At 38.6% G+C, this 23,449-nt stretch overlaps 2 protein-coding genes across 3 annotated transcripts; both read left to right on the top strand.

The window, feature by feature from the left end:
* Positions 1-4,530: 4,530 nt before the first annotated feature.
* Positions 4,531-10,477, top strand: si:ch211-142k18.1. Of its 2 annotated transcripts, none has more exons than XM_044170084.1 (3): positions 4,531-4,684; positions 9,407-9,948; positions 10,240-10,477. In XM_044170084.1, the coding sequence occupies exons 2-3, from the start codon at positions 9,413-9,415 to the stop codon at positions 10,376-10,378; spliced, it is 675 nt and encodes a 224-aa protein (XP_044026019.1). In that variant the 5' UTR covers positions 4,531-4,684; positions 9,407-9,412; the 3' UTR covers positions 10,379-10,477. The 2 variants fall into 2 exon arrangements, with proteins under 2 accessions (XP_044026019.1, XP_044026018.1); XM_044170083.1 differs by having other exon boundaries at positions 4,554-4,798.
* A 1,349-nt stretch (positions 10,478-11,826) lies between these two features.
* chrna2b (cholinergic receptor, nicotinic, alpha 2b (neuronal)) lies at positions 11,827-23,266 on the top strand. The gene is made up of 6 exons (XM_044169570.1): positions 11,827-12,595; positions 16,773-16,924; positions 17,604-17,648; positions 17,818-17,927; positions 18,998-20,165; positions 21,870-23,266. Exons 1-6 carry the CDS (start codon positions 12,529-12,531, stop codon positions 21,993-21,995), a joined length of 1,668 nt encoding a protein of 555 aa, XP_044025505.1. The 5' UTR covers positions 11,827-12,528; the 3' UTR covers positions 21,996-23,266.
* Positions 23,267-23,449: the final 183 nt, after the last annotated feature.

The following is a 23,449-nucleotide window of genomic DNA, read 5'->3' on the forward strand; positions in this document are numbered from 1 at the left end:
TATAAATATATAGCAGAAAAGAACATGCCAAATGTTGATGACAAATTCTCTTTTTCTACGCCCGGTCACAATTGTGCATAATGATGCAAGGTTTTATTTGAGATCACAATAATCCACAAAATAGCCAATTATGGTGCATCTCAGGGATATCACCATCTCTAACACACTTTGCATTGCAGAATCTGAGAAGATATGTAAAATACTAACGCACAAAGGTTTGCATGGTTGTTTTATAACATGCTGATGCACAAGATACAATCAAGGCAAGCGAGTGTAACTGGCATGCATTGTCTAATTTTGAAAATGCGTAGCACTCAAATTATCTGTTCAATTGGCTTGAAGGAGTCAAACTACCGAAAGCCTTCTTAAAGCCTACAAGCTGTTGTAGATAGATGCCAGTAAGAATTACAAAACAATCTACATGCACATGTACATAAATGACTTACTGGCATAATTCACATTGTTGGAGTAAAACTGTATTTTGCTGGTCTATCTTGTCTATCTAGATATGTCCACTTCGGTACTGTATTTCCTCTGTATACATGGCGTGTCAGAATGTACAAGTGTGTCAGTTGGCCGTTGGCTGCTTTGTGGTGTGTTCAAGTGCAACCTTATTGGTGGGCCTTTGTTGGTGCTTGATATTTGAGGCCAGTCTGTTGTGTCAGGGCCCGGAGACAGAAAATTTGTCACTGTTACAGAATATCCTCTGGCAACAGCCCTAAATTTCACAGAACATTTCCAGTGACAGATTTATTAATTGTTTCACACAATTTGACATGTTATATATTTAAAAAGTGAACGTTATCACAAATCCCTGCCTGTAACTCCCAAAGCTCCCCAATCTGTGCCGTAAAAGGGAACACAGATAAAGTGGCAGAGCACACTGGTTCTGAGCACTAAGAGAAGCCTGAACTGTGTTGGGCTCCCAGAGTGGATTAGCAGAGTTTATCAGCATCAGCACACTGTGGCCCTCATTGCTTGCACACTGCTGTGGATAAGTGGCTGCAGAGAGCACTGAGTCCTTGGCCATGGTCAATAACAGCCCTCAGGGTACATAAGGTGCTGGTCAATTAGAAAATGCTGAAACTGTTTCTTGGTCAATATATTCACGGTCACAGTCTAATCTACTATGTATTTTGTAAACACTCCAGTGGAACTCCTTTGAGAATTTCATATATTGCTTTCATTTGAAATTACATTCACATTATGGTTCTAACATGGGAGCGGGTGAAACAGAAGCGGTAGGAAGGGGAAAAACTATGTATATAAAAACTATGAGCTATAGACAGTGGATTCATTCTACTGCAATATATTGAGCCAGACAAAACATGAATTTCCTGAATATCAAAACACATTTTAAAAAATTGCATCAAATTCTTACAAAAATTGTAATTTTTTTTTATATTTTTGATATTTTGTGTCTATTATTAAGATTTAATTGAACGTGTCACATAAGACAAATTATGTCTCCAAACTGCAACTCACGGTGCTATGGAATGTATCTGTCGAGCAAATCACTTTGAGGTTTTAAAGGACATTTAGTTCAAAAATCCACTTTCACATCCGAATAAATACTTACTCAGTTATGGATGACTGGATTTGCTACCTGTTGTGGAATTCAAACAGCTATTTCTAAAACATTTTTTTCCTACCCACGTAATGGAAGCTGCTGCATATATTGCATTTGTCAAGGATTTTGCGGTCAGTTATGTGACATGGTTTACACTGAGAATGAAAAACAGCTCCCAAAACAGCTTCCTGTCCTCTGGGGCACAATGGAGCATATTGGACATGCTACATGCATGTCAAAACATGGCTGAGGTGTGAGTGAAAAGGAGTTGCAGCAGAGTTGTGTATTTTGGTAGTTTTTGATTTAAAAAATGCAGCAACCACACAGACATTATCCCTAATGAGGTACAAGATGCCTATTTTTTGTCCTCTTTCTGTTTATTATTTATAAAACGAGGTTGAGTTGCAGTCAGTAATTCTAAGAATCAGTTATTTTTTCCTGAGTTCTTCGTGACACCACAGAAGATAAATATACACATAAGGCGCAGGAAAGTGCTGCATGCCTTGCTGTCAGTCATCTGAGTTTGATTTCCCCATATGGGTCTATACAGCACTGAAGATGCAGGATAGCAATGGCCAAAAACTGTGCAATGAATGAGTCACCATGTCAGTCCATATGAATTCATGTTTGATCCTGTTGGTTATTTTGTAAAAAATCAGTGAACACAAATCAGGACTAAAAGGCAACAGTGCAACACTGTTATCGGGACCAAATGAACTAAACTACAGACCGAAATGCAAGGTGAGGATAAAATGAACAAAATCATGTTTTTTATATATATATATCATAATTCAAAGTTACATTAAAGGTCAAACAAAAAGTAAATATGCCCTTTCAACACAACAGCCCTGACACTGCAATGACACATGCCTATATCAGATATCTGATTATCCATGATTTAAAAATGTGTTTAATCTTCTTCTTAGATAAATTAAACTGTCAAAGACCTGTCAATGTTGTTATGTCTTGGTTGCCGATTAGAGGTCGATAAAAATCTCAGATCTCTTCCATGACCTTTTAAAATTCAGCCTCTGGTGAAACATTGTTCTGCAGTAGGTATCATGAACCATTCAAACATAGCCGATCTGGATTACTGGTTGTAATCAGCAGCTGTCATGGATTTGTACCTCCAAGATTAAGAGTTTTTTTTCCTTCCTGCCTATGGCACTATTCTAGAAACATGTGCACTATTTTCTAGCATTTTTTGCTGTCCATTATTCTGCACTGAAAAGACAAGAACATCTGTGAATGGAGGGGAAATGAAAAAGATCCAATTTATACCTGGTGTTAAAATGCACTCTGCGGGTTGTAGCACTGTCAACAAACTGAACACGGTTTGGTCATTAGATGAGAAACTGTGACATTTCTATTCTATTTTAAATGGTAAGCTTTGTCTCTTGACTCTTGTGCCTGGCCATGTTTTCTAACTGTGTTGTGCAGCTGCTGTGAACTGTGACTCCTTCACCGTGGATGAAGGGATGCAACAATGAGTGGTGGGCGAAAAACGTAATAAATTTTTACAAACGCAAGATCAGCAACTCTATCACCAGGCAAGAAGGTTGTTGTTGATGATTTTGCAATTCTCGCAAATTACAACTATTGTATGGTTACAGACGGACAGGGAAACATCATGGTTATGGCAACTAAACTATGGCATGGTTAAGGTTAGGCAACTATTGTAAAACACTTGGTTATGATTAATAAGATACATATTAATTGCAGGGCAGGACTCTTGTCTCCTGCATGAAAGTTAGACAAGTGACATGTTACAACTTTACGTTTTACCTCACTACAAAAAGGGCACACTACTTCGGCACTAAATTTTGGCTTTGGATGTAAATGATGCGCTACAGAATCGTCCAACGTGGGCACAATTCTTAGGAATACTGGGCTGAGATAAGACACCCCAGTTGCTTTTTAAGAAAATAATTATATTTTTGACCCTATTCTTGCTTTCCTAGTTTTTGCTGTCACGCTGATTAATTTTGGTTTAAATTTCATCAAGTACAGTTTTTCACTGTAAAGCTCTATATACCTAAGTTAGTAGGAAGCACTGCATTCCAATATAGTCTAACAGGGCAATAATGAATCCCAAAAGCACCAAAGTATGTCCTTTTCAATAAAATAACACTCACACTGTAAGGAGACCTGCTGTAATCAATTTTCCAATTATCCATGCCCAGAAGCTAAAAGAAGAATACATTTAAATAGCTATAAAGTAAATTACAGATAGAAAGACACATTTCCACACAATATTACCCTTTAATACCATGTGTAAATGTGATAAAAGCTCCTTGACCTTGCTTCAACAATAAGACACTGATTACATATTGTGTAACTCCAAATAAATTTATTCATAATAGACAAGTTGGTTTAGGAATTCAGATGCAAAACTAAGAAGCTTTTAAAGAATCAGTTTTTAGTATAAAATATATAGAAGATTAATATTATATATATGACTATTACTATATAATAGGAATAGTAATTTTTCATTTTGCTGCAAGTTAAAAAGAAATGTTCTAAACTAAGTTTAACAAGTCAGAGTTAGATGAGGTGAGAACTACTCCCCAGTACTTTCAAATACTCTGTGTTTTGAAGAAAACATTTCATGAAATAAAATGCAATTAAACCACATTATCAGATGCAACTTTACAGTGCATTATTAATCAGTCACTACTGTACACTGTCTTGATTTGGAAGTCATTATATCTGCTGGGAAAAAGAACTTGGTGTTATTTTTTCACATTTTAAAATACCAAAGTGCATACTTCAGACATATTTGAATAAATAGGAAATATACAGTATACCCAGCATGGTCATAAAAGAACATTTCCCCCCATACTAAGTAAACCTCATGCTTCCTCTGTCCCCCACCAGAGCCCACAGATGTGAAGTAGATTACGCCCCCTCTTTACCACTCCTTATGCCAGCCCCTCTTTCCACTGCAAAGAAAGAAATCATTCAGTTTCAGGCTTTTCTACAAACATCCCCCTCCCCTACCTTCCCCTCCCAACAGCAGACAGGGGCACACAGACGATCACACTCTCCAGCCAAACCCTAATTGTGTGTGCGTGTGTCCGCATTTTTTTTCTCTGACATGAAGAAGGAAACCAAGTGAGTGTTTGTTCTCTGTGCTTGTGAATGTCAGTCCTGAGCCTTTTGAAGCATTTTGCTTGACTGAAAAAGTGGAGGTGGCAGAATTTAGCTGTGAAAAATTACTGGAGTTGGGTAAGTTTGGTTTTTGGATTTATAAAACTTTAGTTATAGAGTATAATGGGAGGCTGGGGCTTTCTCACCTGGCACTCCATTGGTAAAAGTAGAGAAATATAACTTAAAACTTACAGTTTACTTGAAACAGTTGCAAACTGTTACATTTTTATGGCATTTATATGTATTATATACACATAATTAAATTACTGTTCGTTTGTAAAATACTGTTATTGATGTGGATGGTTGCTTTAGAGTTGTATAGAAATGTAAGAGACAGTCAGATAGTATTTAAGTACAGTACATGTGTGTATATGTTATGTGTGTGTGTGTAAACATATCTCTACTTATCTCTCTAATTATTATGCTGCCAAGTATGTTTCCACCTTACATGATTACCTATGAGGCCCATGAACCTGTGAGGCCTCTCTATGCTGTACTGGCTTATTGCTAAAGACCTTGTTGTCATAGCAACATTGAAGTGGTTGAGTGTTGCGACACCTGGGAAACACACCTGTTCAGGCTTTGACATTAGGGGCCACAGGGCTGAGCTATGGCTACACCACAAACACTCAAATTAGCTCTCACCCACAGCTAAGGATGTTTCCAGGGATCATATTCAAGATACACTTTTACAACTGAAAGGCTGGAAAACAGAGATTGAATTGGTAAATGTATCACAACCATGCAATTCTGCAAATGACATAATTTAAAAATTAATTCTATTAATTTGATTTGATTCATTATAATTTAGTTGTATAATAAATAAATAAATCAATCAATGCTGCTGCTGTCAGAAGAACCACTAAACACGGATTTACTGTAGTCTGTGCAGTTCTTTAAAGATTACAAACAAGAACTGAAATATCCTCCTGGTGTTCTGAGCTTTTGGCGATGAACTGTTTTCCTTCTACAGGCGAGCTTCTGCTATTTTAAGCCAAAAGAAAAGTCAGCCTATAAAAGCCACTTCACAATGACAGATCCTTCACAGTGGAGCCAAAAAAGGTCACTACAGGCCACAGAGAGTCTAACACAAACACTGTTTCAAGTAAACCGTAAGACGCTAGCGTGGAAATTGTGCAGACATTTTCCAAACACAAAGGCAACTGCTCCTGCCAATCTGTGACACAGAGGAGCATGTGTGCTTCTAGTTAGCAGGCCTTTTAAGAGACTGAGTTAATGTCACTAAATGTCCTTTGACTTGTGCCTTTTACTGCTGCGATGGTAATTGAACACAGAGACAATAAAGTTATATTTTAAAATGAATTACATTTCCATTTGGCTGTTTTCTGTCATTAGGCTGAAATTGTTGTCACTCTATGCCTTGAGGTTTTGATTTACTAAAGTCCAAACAAGTACAGTAAAAGTTCAGAGTAAAAAAAGGTTTTGGACATGCTGTGCCTGTCTTTGAAGACGGAGACACCTTTCAGCAATCAGGTGTTTTCTGCTCTCACCTTGTGACAAGTTTCACAGTAAATGCATCTACTGTGTGAAGTGTTTTCTGAATCTTGTTAATGTCAAAATGAATTCAACACAAAATGTAGACTTTATAAAATGTTTTTCTAAACATTTGCACACTATACACTATATGAGTGGTGGGTTTAAGGACAAAGATTTACTAGTTACAGGAAAGCAGCAGATATCTATTCTAGTGCAAAGATGTTTTTTCAAATGCTCATGAGTAAATAATATCTGTAATATTCAAACTGTCCAAATAACAAACCTCATTCATTCATCATGCCATGTGTCACCTCTGGAGAAACTCATTAAATCAGCTTTATTCCAGTGGGTGATATCATCCTGTCTGTTACAATGCTTGTGTCAATCAAAAGAAATTAGCAAATGTATTACTCTAACAACTCTAACTTGGTTTGAAGGTTTCTGTTTACTACTCTTCTTACAGCTGCTGTAACATATGTGAGGTCACCATTTAAAGTAAACAGAAATGGGGGGTTGGACCACACCACAACTTATCTTAAAAGAAATAGACAATTTTACGATGTCCGCTCTAGCAAGCATGACTGAGCATTCATTCTGTGTTTCTCTGTGTTCAAAGTTTCACTTCAGCTATGAGAAGTTGAAATAGTTTCAAGGCTGCTGTAAAAGTAAACTGCAGCTGAAACCAAATGTGCTCTGACAGCAGAGCTCTGCAAGGCCTCTACGTCACAGGTTCAGGTTTTTAAATATATTTCCAGATGCAGAGGAGAGAGGCATGAATGGCAGTCTGCAAAATGGTAAAGTAACAGTGTTGCTGTTTGACTGAACACTGTAACATATGCAGAGAAAACAAACCCCCTTTGTGATAAAAATCCCATCTGATGTTAGAAATTATGCAAATGAAGCTCCCTCTCTATATTCTCATGTATTGTAAGGATTCATGAGGTGAATAGATGTCATGAAAGATGCCCAGACAGGGCACAAAATTAGCACCAGCTACCATCCAAATGCTGGTAAAATATGCAAGTGGCTGGTAGATTTGCTTCACTCACCAGCCAAAAAAAAAACAATTAATCTATTGAGTGGCTGGTAAAATGTTAATGCCATTTGGCCAATGGAGAAAAAAGACAACTGCTAGTAAAAACAACACACACACTGCTGCATGGGGCTGTCAGCTTTTATAGTCCTAACATGACACAACACATGCATCTGCTACAGTAAGCCACAGCCCAACCACAGTGTGAGGACATCTCCTGTATTTAAACATAATACAAGCAGCACACAACAATCAAAAGTACAATTAGAGATGTTGTCATGTGGATTTCTATGGAAGCAAGTAATGCTTTCTGTAATAATTAGAATCTTATGAGAAACTTCAGACTTAATGATGACATTTAAATACCACTGAATCTTTGAAAACCATCTATCTGAATTTATGTGATTTGAACTCCCTACTTTGTTTACCTAATTTAAACAAAAACTTTAAATTTTAAGTATTCAAGTTTCCATTATTCAAAAAATAATATTCACATATTTAGATTTAATCAAATACTCAAGTTGCTCAAATTGGATTGGTGAAATTCAGGAACCAAAATTCAAGATGAAAAATTCAAACTTGAATGAGGATAGTTCTTCATTGAACGTAACCTGACAGGACTGAGGTCTGATCAATCTTTGGTAGCCTGGATGTTCAAGTTAGAATTGTTCATCTTCATTTTTGGTGTCTACATTTCAACGACCCAATTTGAGCAACCTGTTTTTAAATCTGAACCTGACTAAAAGGACCCCAAAAAGATACTTAAAATCTAAATGACCATCTGGAAATTTCAAAGAGGGGAATTCAAATCACATCAATTTCTCAAATAGGTGTTCAGTTGCTTGTAAAATTAAAATGATTATGATGTGTACAGTCTTGATGAAAGCAAGGCTTCCAAGTCTTCCTAATATCACTTGATCAGACTTACTCAATGACTACAGCGCCTGCTTCTTTGACTAAATACTATACAGTATATTGCATTTTATAATGTCATATAAGGTGTCAGTGACATATTACAAAAGTTCAAGAAAAGAAAAGTTAGCTGATAAAATATGAGGTGTGACATTCAGTGTCACATTTTTGAGCCACTACAAAATAAATAGAAGTCATATCTATATTACTGAAAGGTACAGTGTGACAGAAGGATTGACGACTGGGAAATGTATACAAAAAATGTCTAAAGGTCATGAGACAGATTTAAGTCCCTTTTATGCAGTTTAGCCTTTGAGACCACCACCTTTCTTTTGGCATAATAACTATCCACAATGTTGGTGTGAAATAAAGCTGTTTAAAACATGGAGATGTAGAAAGAACCATGGGAAACCTTCAGATTAGACTTTTTTGCTGTGCTAATGTACCCAATAAACAGCCTGTGGTTCTTTGGATTCACAGCTGAATCATGCAGAAATTAAAGTGTTTATCCTTGATGACTGAGGGAGCAGAGTGGAGAAGATTTGATTTAAAAAGGTGGTCCACACTTAATATTCTCTCAGTGCTCCAAAGTTCTGTAGAGATACTGACTTTTTTAAAGATATTTTTAAACATGAATTAGCATTTTCTCATGTTAGTGTTGTGACTTTTTTGGTAATTACCACTAGAGACATTAAGTGAATGAGTTAATTTTGATAGATGTAACAATTACGCTAATGTCCATAATTTTACTACAGTTTTGCTCGAGAAGGACACTACATGTATAGAAAAAAGGTTACAGACTAGCATACTATTTGCATTTCACTAAAAGGAATAATTTGCCATTTTGGGAAATACGTTTATTCACTTTTTGCAGAGAGTAAGATGAGAAGATTGATACTGCTTTCATATCGGTCCTTTAAATATGAAGCTACAGCTAGCAGCCGGTTATCTTAGCATAGCATAAAGATGGGAAACAGAGGGAAACAACTAAATATTTGTTACCTTTGGACAGAGCCAGTCTAGCTGTTTCCCCGTGTTTCCAGTCTTCATGCAAAGTTAAGCTAACCCGCTGCTAGCTGTAGCATTATATTTACTGCAAAGACATGAGAGTGGTATCAATCTTTTCATCTCACTCTCTGCAAGAAAGTGAATAAGTGGATTTCTCAAAATGTTGGACAACGTCTTTAAGGTGCGTCTTCACCTTCAGAAATTATTCACAGTCACTCATCTTCTCCTCTTCCCAGGTTACCATGTGGCATTGTTGGATGCCCTTCATCCTGGCCTGGGTATCCATGGGAACCCCAACGCTATGCCAAAGTGGAGATTGGGGTTCAGGCTTTGACATCTACTCTGCGATAATGGCCACCAATGACACGTCGCAGGCAATTGGTGATGAGCCTGCACGGATGAGAAACAACCAAGACGGGATCACATCAGCAGTTTCCTCTTCATCACCCTCACCTACACTGCTGTATGAGCCTCAACCGGACAAGTGCTCGGTCCACTTCAGCACTAACGCTGCTTCAGCTCGAAGGCTGAAGGCCCAGAAAGAGGAGCTGGCCTATCTGCAGGCCATCCAGGATGGAAACAAGGTGGTGATGGAGAACATGGAGCAGTTTGTGGGGTCAGAGATGGGAGATCAGAGCTATGAAGATGTGATTAAGGAAAATATCATCGGCATCCAAGAGGACCAGAAGAGTTGCCACGAGGTCGTAGAGAAAGCTGAAGAGGATCTAGAAAAGCAGCTGAAGGGGGAAGTATTGGGTGCCCTCGCTGGGATGCAGAAGTGAGTGCAAATAAATCAGTTTCACAAGAAGTTAAGAAGAATGTGTTTTTGTAGAGCTTCATAAAGGAAAGAAATTAGAAAGAAATAAACGTATGATTCGGTCGTCCCCTTTACACATTTCTTCCCATTACATAACCAGTTTTAACAGTAACCATGTGTATCACCCCACTTATAATGTGTTTAATGTCCTCAGCTCCTCTTTCACTTACTCTGCCTCTCTCCACATCTGTCCCTGTTTCTTCCCTCCTTTCACTCCACCTGGTGACACGGATTGTTTGTCTTCCGGAGCAGAATCAGAGAAGAGTCCTTGGCCTTTGAAGACATGCTCCGTGCTGCAGGGGACATCGCCAACAGGCTGGAGATCTCATCGCAGGCCCTGCATGTTTCATTCACCAAGCAGCTGAAAGACATTGCCAAAATTCATCGCTAAGGAAGTGTGGAAAAGACTTTGCACACTGCTCACGTATCATCCTCTAAAATGATGTCTGGTATCCTGTGTGAGACCCAAAATAAAGGAAATAAACCCTCATGCAATTCTATATTTTTAATTAATTTAACTATATGTGCATTACAGCAATGAGATACAACAATGTGTCAAGGTCAGGCATTACATCAACTGTAGGAATCAACATGGTTCAAAGGTGACAGGAATGTTAGTAATCTCACATCTCACACCTTTCACCGAAAAAATAACCCTGTAACCCATAAAATACTATTTTCCATCGAGGCATTATTTGTGGAATTTGGTCAGGTCAAATGTGGCAACAGTATGTGCTGCAGGTTTAAGCCAAGTTGAGTGTTTATGGATCAAACTAGATTGGCCTTCAGAGACCAAACATAATGGCTCTGTTAGTCTTCTCCAGAGGAAGCTATCAGCCATCTGGTTCCAGGGCGAGGATGGAGGCCAGGATACGCTTAGTGTGTTCCAATGGAGATTTTATTTTTGCGACAAAAAAGGAGAAGAATGCAACTGTTATAACTCATTGCTATAAAGTGTTGTTATCTGTTTGGAGAGAACTATACAATAATCTGTGGATGGGGGACAAGATATTGCATAAACAATTCCTTTGATTAGGAAGAAATAAGCAGCAAACACACAAGAAAACTTGATGAAGCTCTTAAAACAGAGAAACTTTGAATCTGCACATTGTTTAAAGCATTGCTTGCAAGATTTTACACAGAATGTAAACCTTAGGATCAGAAAAGAAAACTATTGTGCGTCTATTTGTGGATTTACCTGTTTAAACATGAGAATCATGTTTTAGTTGTGTCCCTCTCCTTTGTGCTATTCTCTCTTTAACCCTGCCAGGACTCATGAGAGAGAGTGCTTTCATGTTTGCAATGATAAAACGTGCAATAATATAAATTTGCACAATGTATGATATGAAGTATGTTTTATCCAGTAAACAGAAACAAACAAATAAATTAGCCTTTTGATAATTTTTTATTATTTTTTAAAGGTTACATTTGTTTTTTTGTATTTGTTGCCATGCTTTCACATCTACTCAGTATTTTAGGGGACAAAAATTTCACTGAGCATATTAATTCACCTAGTCTGCCCTCTAGCTGTTTTCCACAGAAATATCCCATGGGCGTTTGTTCAGCTGCATATGTCACTTATTTACACATCCTTTAATGCTTTACAAAATAAATAAACGGTCAGTCTTTACTCTTTTAGAGCAAACTGGTTCTAGCTGGAGTTATTGGTTATTGGTTTCCCATAAATGCAAGTTACCACTTTTACGTACGGTGTGTGTGTGTGTGTGTGTGTGTGTGTGTGTGTGTGTGTGTGAGAGAGAGAGAGAGAGAGAGAGAGAGAGAGAGAGAGAGAGAAGGAGGAGGGACTGTTATAGGTACCAGATGAATGACCCGAAGTACTCAGATGTGTCCTGTCCTCTCACAGTGGATGATGCTGTTATGCGGACCTAATCGACCAGAGTGGCCACTAACAATGCTTCCAATCATGGAAAATAACTAATTTAAAATTTCAAAATGGATATTAAAGTCTTAGATTAGGTCACCAAGGACGCGTAAATTTTTGGCACCGTGCGTAAAAACGTGGAATTGTTTGAATAATATACACACATACACACAACAACTAACCGGACTATATTACCGTGAATGAATTTCTTGAGACCAAATTTGTAAAGGCAGCATTATGAACTGGTACTTAAGTCTGCAAATACATCAGAGGTAAGCTACAGTGCCGCTCCCTGATTCAGCACCGGGTGATGGATAGCTCACCGAGTCAGTGCGCGGACAGGCTTTTGGAGCGCGGAAACACAAGGTACATTTCGCGGGCAGGGCTAAAGTGAGGAGGGTGACACTTCTATCGATGCTGAGCTTTAGGGAAAAGACAGTAAAGTTGTTCAGACAGAGTATCGTCATACTCACTCCCCGCCCACAGATATAAACGCAGCTGTAGTAAGAGTAGTGGTGAAGTTGTCCTGATATGCCTCCCAGCTGCTAAGATGACAGATTTTGCTCACACATCACGGCTTCAAGGTAACGTTTTGGCAGTGGACGGAAACACCTCCGCACTCTCCGGTGAAGTTGGACTTCTTGGTACCAGAGTACAAAATGGGACACAACCACCTGTTCTCTGTGAGGACGGCTATTCTCTGCTCGCTACTCTTATGTCCTTCAGGTAAGTTAAGCACTTTTTAAACATTTTCTGGTGGCCCCAACGTGCCTTTCACACACGGAGAAGTAGATACATGCCACCAATATGGTAGCATGGAGCACATGGAAAAACAAAATATCACGTTTGAGCCTACATTTTACCACAACACTACGCTAACTCTATGACAGTCAGAGCTACTTAACATTTTGAGTTTAATTTAGAATTAATAAAAGCTTAAAATTAGCTAAGTGTAAGCTTCTCTTTAAATCTTAACAGCAGCTTTCATCCACAACTCCCACAATGCTTTTCTCATAAAGCATCGCCTCGCGCCAGTCTGCAAAAGGCTACAAAATTTGTCACCTCGTGCCACTGGATGGTTTATGTTCGTTTTACATCTTAACAGAAATGTGACAGCCAGAAATTAACTCTGGAAGAGAGTTGTTTCCCCATTGAATGTAAATGTAGGGAGCACTCTATCTTTCACGCCCACAGCAGTCTGTAGTCACTTATTTTTAGTTTTAATGACACACATTACAAAAAGCTAGTGTTAGCAAAACACAAAAGATGAAAGGACTAACGTTAGCTAGCCTCTGTCTCTTACCATCTGAGAGTTTGGTCCATAACTATGCACATTTAGAAGAGAAGCAGTACACTTCACAAGCAAATAAAAATTGTCCCCAGAACGGTGTGAGAAAATATTCCACACAATATGCTACAAAAGCTTAGTCAAAGCTTTATTTTCAGTGGATGTTAATGGTCACAGATATGTTTCTCAAAAACAGCAATGGACACACAAAGAAGCATATTTATAGACAGAATTTTGAGTAGGTTTCAGGGTTAAACCATAGACTGTATAAACAGGGTTACCTCTTAAAGTCAAACTGAAATTTGAATTCTCCTCACTTTTTGTTTCAGAAAATATAAACTATTGTACCTATTGTATACATTTTTCCAGAAGACCTTTTTGTGGACATTGTTTAAGATAATAAAAGTTCATTTCAGTTCGACTTTAAATCCATCAAGCTTGACAGTGAAACTCGGGGCAGCTCTATTTGAAAATCAATTCAGGAGCTTCTACATGGGCTTGTATGAGTTCTCTCTTCTCTCAAATGTAAGCAAGATTTGTGTCCACATACTACTGCTCGCTCAGAGGTCTAAGATTACATATGTCTTCTTGTGACGTACGAGTGTTTAAAAACACAGCCTGCCCTGTGATATCAAATGCACTGTAGCTTCTATGTCCCCTCCCTCCATCTTGACATGCTACAGCAGTCAGATGTGGAGGTGCCAATATACTTCTCATTAAGACACCGAGTTGAGCTTTCTGACTCAAGTCCTGCAATTTTAGTCAACTCACGCAAAATTGTTGCATGTTGTTTTTTAGTGAACTTTTTACTCTAGGTATTACACAGCCCAATTTCATGAGAGCGTCTCTGGGCTGAGAAGCTGCTGACTCGATAATCCTAACCGGTCAGTGTTTCATACACCTCTCGCTAAGGGGCTTGGCCAAGATCCAACATCCACGGCCCAGTGTGCTGGATGTTGGAGGTGTCATCTCATTTCAAGTCTCTGCTGGCAGGAGGCTTTGATCTATGGCACCCAAGAGCCTTTTTTTTCAAGCCCCACATCTGGTCCTTTCCAGATGCACGGACAGATGAACGTGCACCGCCCTGACTGTCAAGAGAACAGATAAGACGTCTCTGGTGCCTGCTTGTTTGCCAGAATGAAATTAGTTCATGATGGCAGGAGAGGAGCCCAAGTGTACCGTGGGCAAATGAACTCTGAATTTATACTATTTACCACGTCTGATGCCTCTTTTTTTTATTTTTATTTTTTTTTACACACTATTGCTAAAACAATCATGTCTTGCGTAAATAGTCACTTCACATGATATTCACATATCTATGTTAAATAGACCCTCATATTCGTAATTGCCCCTGTAATACTTGCTTTGCTAACTGACACTTTGTCTCTTTTCCCCATGTCTTTCATTGCTTTGCTTTGTTTTATGTATGTACAGCACCTTGTAACTCTGTTTTTGAAAAGTGCTATATAAATAAAATTATTAATGTACTTCCACGTTTCCTAACATAAATCTCTAGAGAGAAGCTATCATGAGATATTTGTCATAAGATCTTTTTGTACATTTAACAGTGAATACATTTCATGCATTTGTAAAAATATGATTAATGCAGGTTCACACATACTAGTTCACACTAGAGCAGGAGCGATAAATTGGCAGATATTAGCTTACTGCAGTTATTGGCAGTATTGTGTATATGTCAGTCTATAAGTAACAAGAAATTCCAGTACAATAATGCCAAATATATGTTTGAGGTAGTTTAGAAACAGTGATGCCATTACATAGTTTGTTCACTTTTTTAAAAAAAAAAAAGTAAAGTATTCCGCTTAGTTCAGTACATATCTTGGTCACAACTCTTCAAAGGAATAGTTTGACGTTTTGGGAAACGAGATTGAGCCCACTGTCATGTCTGTACAGTAAAAATGAAGCTTGAGCCACCAGCCAGTTAGCTTAGCTTAGCATATAGACTATTCCCCGGCTGGGATCAGTTGCCAAGCACACTTTTTTTACTGTTAATTAATGAGCTTTAGAGGTGTTGGAAGGATTTTGTTACATTAGACAGCCAGGCTAGTTGTTCCCCCCTGTCTTTATGCAAAGCTAAGCTAACTGGCTATCTCCAGCTTCATATTAACCATACAGACATAAGAATGGCATTAAAGTGTATTACTCAAAGTGTCAAACAATTATTTTAATGTCAGTACAAGAGAATGAATGACTAATGCAGGTCCACACGTACAGTATACACAGAAGCTCGACCCTCAAATCGGCTGATGTTAGCTTATGGCTGATATACAGTTATCATCGTATATCATAGGCAACAAGTAACTGCAGTACAGTAATGCCAAAGATATGTTTGAAGTAGTTTACAAACTCTGATGCTATTACATAGTTTATTACATAGTTTGCCAACCAAAGGGCACTTTTTTTGTTAAATGTAAGGTGTCTCTCTCAGAACATATCTTGGTCACAATTCTCTAGAAAAACAAATTTAAAGGATTCTTTTCAAATGTTTTTGTTATGTATTTGTTTTAAAAAATGACTATTGGCCATATATGATCATCAGATTTTTAAAAACTTTTTAATAACACACACTTTTGTCACCCTCTGCTTCAAGTGAAAACTGTCAGTTAAATGTTTTATGCATCTGTTGTAACACAGAGTGACAGACAGCTCCACAATAAACACCCTTCACTAGTGAGGAATTAGCTCACCTCCATTTAACACAAGCAAGTAATGATGTGTGTAATTGACTCTGACTACATTGATGAAGGTGGAAGCAGTAATCCCCAAGGGATGGGATTCCTGTCTATTTCCATGCTATTCATTCTGCAGAAAAATAATACAGTGATTCAGTCTGAGCTTGTACGCAAATCTGTCTAGACTGCATATTCAAAATCAATTTGATTAAGCCACCTCTCATTGTGAAGTCGCATATACATAATAATAACACTTAAGCGATAAAGAGAAAGGTTACAACTGAAATGTTGCTGTCGAGCTCAGAGCAAGAGATCAAAAGATTTTCTAATATGTGGAAAAGTCAATAAGACTTTACCAAGAAAAATCGTAGATGTTTAGAGTAGGCTGTGCTGAAACATGAGATGTTCAAAACTCTCACCCTCACTCCCAAAAGCCACAATAGCATGCCAGCCTGATTTACCACTGTTTGTTAAGTGAGGATTAGGGGAGACACGGATGAGAGAACATGGACATGATCCCAGCATTCACTTTGCAACTTACTCCTGTCCTCTTCCACAGTACTCACTCTCTATGTAATTGTTACATTCTCTATATGTCATACCATCAATATTAATTGCTGAATGCCAGCAAAACAAAATCACGAGTTAAAACTGTCCAAATGACCTTGGTGTCAAAATGCGAAAAGGACATGCAGTCACATCAGTTACTTTAGTTTTAACAGTTTCATATTGCAGTTTCAGGAGAGATAGTTTCAAGAAATATTTGATAGATCTCTTAACTGCAGATTGGAGTGAAATTTAATAGAAGCTGGAATTTCATTTGCACAGTGTTGAATAAATGTGACCAAATAAATTCTATTACTCTTACATTGTATCTGTCCTCTATAAATGTTAAGAGATTAAAATAAATAATGTATTACAGTTCTTTGTCACGAGAAGACCCACTCGCATGCTGAGGATGATCTCTTCAAGACCCTGTTTGCTGGTTACAACAAGTGGTCGAGACCCGTGCCAAACATCTCTGATGTGGTCATTGTCAAGTTTGGACTGTCCATAGCACAGCTCATTGACGTGGTGAGTCATGGACGGTTTACAGCATGTTTGTCCAATTCATGTAGTACAAAAAGACATTAATAGAGGTGATAAGTTGTTTTTGGTGCCGTGGTAGCTGCTGCTTTTAATGTGAACCAAAGACTTCATAATAGGATGCAATTTCTGTCCCTATGTCTTTAAAAAAAGCTGTTTGTCCGTTTAAGTTGAAAACCCCTTTACTAAAGATGTGGATTTTTATATGATTTTGGGTACATTTGAACAAAAAAGTCAGACATTTTAGTATATTCTTAAGTGGAATAACTTATTCCTATCACATTAATTAGTATGATTATTACTCCATTGTCTTCCCTATACTTACCAAAACTTAAGCCGCTGCAACTTTAACCCTTTTTACCCTTAAGTTTTACACTATACCTGGTTTTTCAACAATATGTTTTGGCATTTTTATATACAGTAGCAAAACAAACTTAGGAAAACTAGATGCACCCTCTGCCTTGTCACAGAGGAAACTGTTACAGAATACTTCACATCCATCAAGATACTGAAGTAAAGTTGCTGCAAGCTATATTTGGGTCGGCTTTGACAAACCTCCAAGAACCTCTCATATATATTCTTCTGGCCTGAACCCAGAGTTGACAGTCTTAACTCAGTCTGTATGTCTCTCTGTCTCTCTCCCTCTCTCTGTCTGTCTGTCTGCTAGGATGAGAAGAACCAAATGATGACAACCAATGTGTGGCTTAAACAGGTCAGAAAAAATATTTCTGTACTAGGGGATATGGTGATATACAATGTTAAGAATATGAAAACCTTCCTATACAGTTCTATTTTGACAAAGTTTATGAAGAATTGAATAACTGACAATTGAGTAAAGGATCATATCCCCCAAAACATCTCATATTGTTTGAATCTCCCAGGAGTGGAATGACTACAAACTTCGCTGGAGACCATCTGACTATGACAATGTGACGTCCATAAGAGTGCCGTCAGAGCTCATATGGGTACCAGACATCGTCCTCTACAACAAGTAAGTGTGATGTGAGACTAACATAACAGTAAAAAAGAACCTTAACATTATGCCTTAATTATTTTCATTATTGTTTAATCTGTCGACCATTCTCTTGATTAATTGATTCATTGTTTAGTCTATAATATTTCCCACAGTTGAGCTGACAAATTGCTTGTTTTGTCCAACCAACAATCCACTGTATACTTAACATAATCGTGTTATTTAAGTGGTTTCAATATCAGGTCAAGCCAACTATTTCTTTCTATTGCACTGAAAAGGTAATAGAAATTTAAGAGTAATACTAAAACCTATTTTCATAACATGCTACAGTGGATGCTTGTAATGGAGTTGCAGAGAAGAGTCTAACAGCTTCACACATCATGCAGTGATAAATTGGCTCAACTTGATGCCTCTTTACTGGATTGTATATGATATGAAGATGGCGCCATCTAGTGGACTTCATAAAACATTCTGCTCCTGTGTTAAAATTGCTACACCTTCACATTGGAAGACAGCTCTAGAACAAACTATGATAGAGCATGAACAGTTCTACCTGTCTCACACTGTAAGCTATGTTAAACATTTCCATTAACTTTATTTGTATTGCGCATCTCTTTTAATGTCCGCAGTTTATTCATTTGAAAATGAAGACAACCTTCACACGTGCATTGCTTCAGTTTGAATCTATTGTGAAATAGATTTTTGAGAAACCTCTCCCTTCTCCCAAATTTTTCATCATGGAGATTAAACCAAGAGGGTTGATGATGGAGTTCTGTTCCATTTAGCCAGTGTAATCACAATTTGTAGGTGAAATTAAAAAAGGTGAAACTGATTAAATGATAAGGACTCATGATTACATTTCCAGCAGAAGCTATTATCACCATTAAAGCGATGAATGGAGGGGAGATTACTGGAGAAGATTATTGGGAAATCATAACACTTTTTTACTGCATAGTTTCTAAAGTGAAAAAAAGATATTTTGTATAGCAAAAGGGGTAGCAGAACTTCTCACAACGCAGGATATGATTGTTTACCTGTTAATTTAGCCTTTGTCACCATCACTCATATGATAACTTCTGTATTTCCAGTGCTGACGGTGAGTTTGCTGTGACCCATATGACGAAAGCTCACCTATTCCACAATGGTAAAGTTCGCTGGGTTCCTCCTGCCATTTACAAGAGCTCCTGCAGCATTGACGTCACCTTCTTCCCTTTTGATCAGCAGAACTGCAAAATGAAATTTGGCTCCTGGACGTATGACAAAGCCAAGATTGACCTCGAGCGAATTGAAAACACTGTGGACCTGAACAACTACTGGGAGAGCGGTGAATGGGCCATCATCAACGCTGTGGGAACATACAATACAAAGAAATACGACTGCTGCCATGAGATCTACCCAGACATCACCTATTTCTTCATCATTCGAAGGCTTCCCTTGTTTTACACCATCAACCTCATCATCCCCTGTTTGCTGATCTCTTGCCTCACTGTTCTGGTTTTCTATCTACCCTCAGACTGTGGTGAGAAGATCACGCTGTGCATCTCTGTGCTGCTGTCCCTCACTGTTTTCCTTCTCCTCATCACGGAGATCATACCGTCCACATCCCTGGTTATCCCACTCATCGGCGAGTACCTCCTCTTCACCATGATTTTCGTCACCCTCTCCATTGTCATCACTGTCTTTGTGCTCAACGTGCACCATCGCTCTCCCAGCACTCACAAGATGCCCCGCTGGGTCCACTCTGTGTTCCTGGACCTGATCCCACGCTGGCTGTTCATGCGACGGCCCTTACCAGATGGCCGGCGTTGCAGGCTGTTGCTGCTCCAGCAGGAAGCAGTGGTGGAGCGGCGGCAGGGCCGGATAGCTGGGTGCAAATCTGGAAACTGCCTCAGCACTTCGGCTAACTGGTTAAGAGATGGGACCATGTCAGAGGACCCTGAGAGAAGCAGTTACGAGGATTTAGAGCTGGGAACACTGACGTCATATTTCTCCTTCCGTCCTCCTTCACCCAGACCTCCAGGGTCGACTCCTCCACCACAACAGAAAAACTCACAGAACAGCCAGAACCGACAGGAGGGGGCTGCAGGGACAAACAGACACTTAACAGGGGCCAGAGTCAATTCCACTCAGAGGCCAACTAAAGTTGATAGTACAGTATCAGACTCAACATTCCTGCTTTCACCAAGTGTTATGCGTGCTCTGGAAGGGGTGCACTACATTGCAGACCATCTGAGGGCTGAGGATGCTGACTTCAGCGTGAGTATCAATGAAATGCTACTATTATCAGCACTTAAAAGGCACTTCTCATTTGCATCAGTGTTGGCCTGCAAAGGTTCATGATTTATTTCATCCAACTTCCTCATTGTATATGGATTATGTGCCCATGTGAATGAACTGTATGCCAAAAATGCACTTTGTTATAGAATCCAATACCTCAATTGGGAGAGACTAATTAAAAGAAAAATATTGACGAGCGTTATTGCTTGACTTGCTTTACTGTATTTAAAGGTGCACAGGGGAGGACTGAAAGCAAGGTGGGCTTAGGGTCTTCCCTAAACTACAGGTCAAATCATAGACAAAAAAGAAAGCAGAAAAACCTTAACTAGGGCCACAAATAATGATTATTTTCATTATAATTTATTTTCAGTTATGGTTAGAAAATAGTAAAAAAAAAAAAAAAAGACCAACAGAAAGGTGATGTCTTCAAATGACTCACACTTGAACACACTCCCAAATCCAAACATATTTAATTAATAATATATTAAAAATGTTTGGCATTTTTGCTTGATAAATTACGATTAATAGAATTTTCTGTTGATGAACTAATTGAGTAATTGTTTTAGTCATTCTTTTGCAATTAGACCCCAACATAAAATTATTATTTTGATGGGATGGTATCCCATTGAAACCAGTACAGGACTTTCTAGAACATCTGAAGATTATCTGGTGACTTAAAGCGGCTATAGTTTATATTTTTATACTAACAAAATCAAATGATCATGTGAAAACAAGTGATAATGTGATAGGGGTTGCTTGTAGTGATGAACCTACAGAGAATTATCATTTGAATCTGGAGCTCCTCCTTTATGAAGCTTTATAGCGAGTTTCAGCTCATTGTTTAGCTGTCCCCTCTGTAACTTTACTGTTTTGGTTCACTCTCACCGCTCTCATAATGTCATTTTCGGCCGCAGCAGGCAGCTGTTTTCAGTGAAAAAGCTCTAAAAACCCACTGTACACTACCTGCTCAGCACCAAATGGCAGACAGACACAGTTAGCGACTAGTTGGTGAACATAGTGGAGCAACAGATTTTTTCCTCAGGAGTTGGTAGAGACCAAAAACAGAGCTCTGCCAGATGGCCAGAAACACAACTCCAAATGAATGATAATGTTGCTCTGTAACTGCTGGATGTCTAAACAGAGCAACTGTTTGCTAACAAGTTCACCATATCAATTTAAAAGGTGACGTTATGTCCATGTATTCACAACTTGTTTCTGCTGCCCCCAAGTGGCCAAAAAAATCAGTTATTGCAGGTTTAAGAGAGCTTTTTCTGTAGACAAACCTGAAGAGCTGGATAGAAGCTACCTGAGCAGTAGTCTTGATGAGCTCAGTGGACTGAACCTGGAGCATTATAGGGCTGGGTCAGATGACGAGCGAAAGCGGGGCATATTACATAGCATTTTAAGTCTGGCTCCACGAAGATGACTGGTTCAAAAGAGGTCATAAGAAAAGGATGTTGGCTGAAATGAATAGCGGGAACAGGTCAGCCAGTTGTCAATGCAAGAAATATACACGAGTATGGAGACAGCATGTGTATGAACGGTAGTCTTCGTGACTGAACTTTCATTAAGATCTATTTTTACAAAGCAAACTATGGACATCATAATAAGAATTTTATATCTGTAACTTTTTCATTTCTTGTTTTCTCTCTGTCTCTTTCTGTTGCTCTTAATTCTACACAGGTGAAAGAGGATTGGAAGTATGTTGCCATGGTGATTGACCGCATCTTCCTGTGGATGTTCATTATTGTGTGCCTGCTTGGGACCATTGGCCTCTTCCTACCCCCTTGGCTAGCTGGCATGATCTAGCTCTCGCTGAAAATGTAGCTGAACTCTACGTCAAGACCGGGAATGTGACTCAAGTTTGTGTAACACGCTATGCTCTTTACACACCACCAAACCAAAATTATACTATTCTTAGTTCCTTATAACTAGTGGGCCATTTTAGGATGTCTCAGACTCAGCTGTCCAGACTTGGCTCAACTTTCATCTGTCTGGTGCACTTTGTCAGCCTCAGGTGTACTTCCTCAGCCTCACCTGTAGGTTGTGTTTGACCTGAATGCTAACATTAGCATGTTAACATGTCTGTTGGATGTTAATATGCTAACGTTTAGCACGTTAAGATTTGGCATGTTAGCATGCTAACGTTAGTATGTTAACATGCCACTGTTAGTTTATTGTCTCTTTAGCATGTTAGTTAGCGTAACATGCTAGTTAAAAAGTGTGGTGCCAGCATCAGTATTGGGTAAGGTGTTACAGTAATTCAGTACCCTAACTACATTATTAGTAATCTTGCTGTTTTGCTGGGAGTTAGGGTGGGATGATCAACATCAGTTTTTGTCTCTGTGCCTTCAGTGGAGAGACTGGTCAAGATGCATAATGTTAGCTTATTGTGAGTGGCTCGAGGCGAGAGAGGGGGCTATTGGTTAACCTCCAGCAAAAATATGCCTTCCGGTAACTCCAAATTTGTCTTATTTACATGGTGTTTTCTTCTTAGCTGTCCAGCTAGCCACTGGTATACCCAAAAAATACCTGGGTTTTGTTTAGAGTTGTACAGTGTGTAAATAAAGGTCTTTGAGGACTGGACTCCCAAGTCTGAGGTCACTGGGGCTAGCTGTTAATGGACAGTAGCGTAATACCTCCAATGCCTATAGGCTGGCTGCTCCACAAAGTGCAAATGTGGCAACTTTGGAGTTAAGGCACCAGCTGGGCTGAGTAACGGTAAGCAATGTAACTAATTACTGTTAGTTACTAGTAAAGTGATGTGATGACATTTTCAGTTAACAACATGAAATCAGTTTGATTACATTTTCCAAATAACTCCAGAAACTTCATTCCACCTAAAATGAGATGGCTTTAAGTTAAAGTTTCTCAACTTTCTTTGGTTTTGACCAACAATGGCATACTGTACTAGGAATTAATAGTATACTGGACACACTAACTGGGGTCATTTGTGCTGGTTTGGAAAGAATTTCCTACCCCCCCCCCCAAGTTTTTCTTTCTGGCCATGCTGCCATGATTACACTTATTTTTGAATGACTATAGTATGTAATAAATACCCTTATGAAAACCTTTAAAAATCAGTCTATATAGCATTTATTGAGTGGTGTGAATTTTTGCCAGAATACAAATAATACTGCACATGTTCCTACATCCCTCTGTTGTACAGTTTACCTAATTAAAGAGACATTTCACCCTGACATTAGTTATTAATGTCACTGTAACACACAAAAGTAGCCTTTTATAAGAAACAGTGAGTCATA

The sequence above is a fragment of the Siniperca chuatsi genome, linkage group LG16, assembly GCF_020085105.1.
Source record: "Siniperca chuatsi isolate FFG_IHB_CAS linkage group LG16, ASM2008510v1, whole genome shotgun sequence".
Taxonomy (NCBI): domain Eukaryota; kingdom Metazoa; phylum Chordata; class Actinopteri; order Centrarchiformes; family Sinipercidae; genus Siniperca; species Siniperca chuatsi.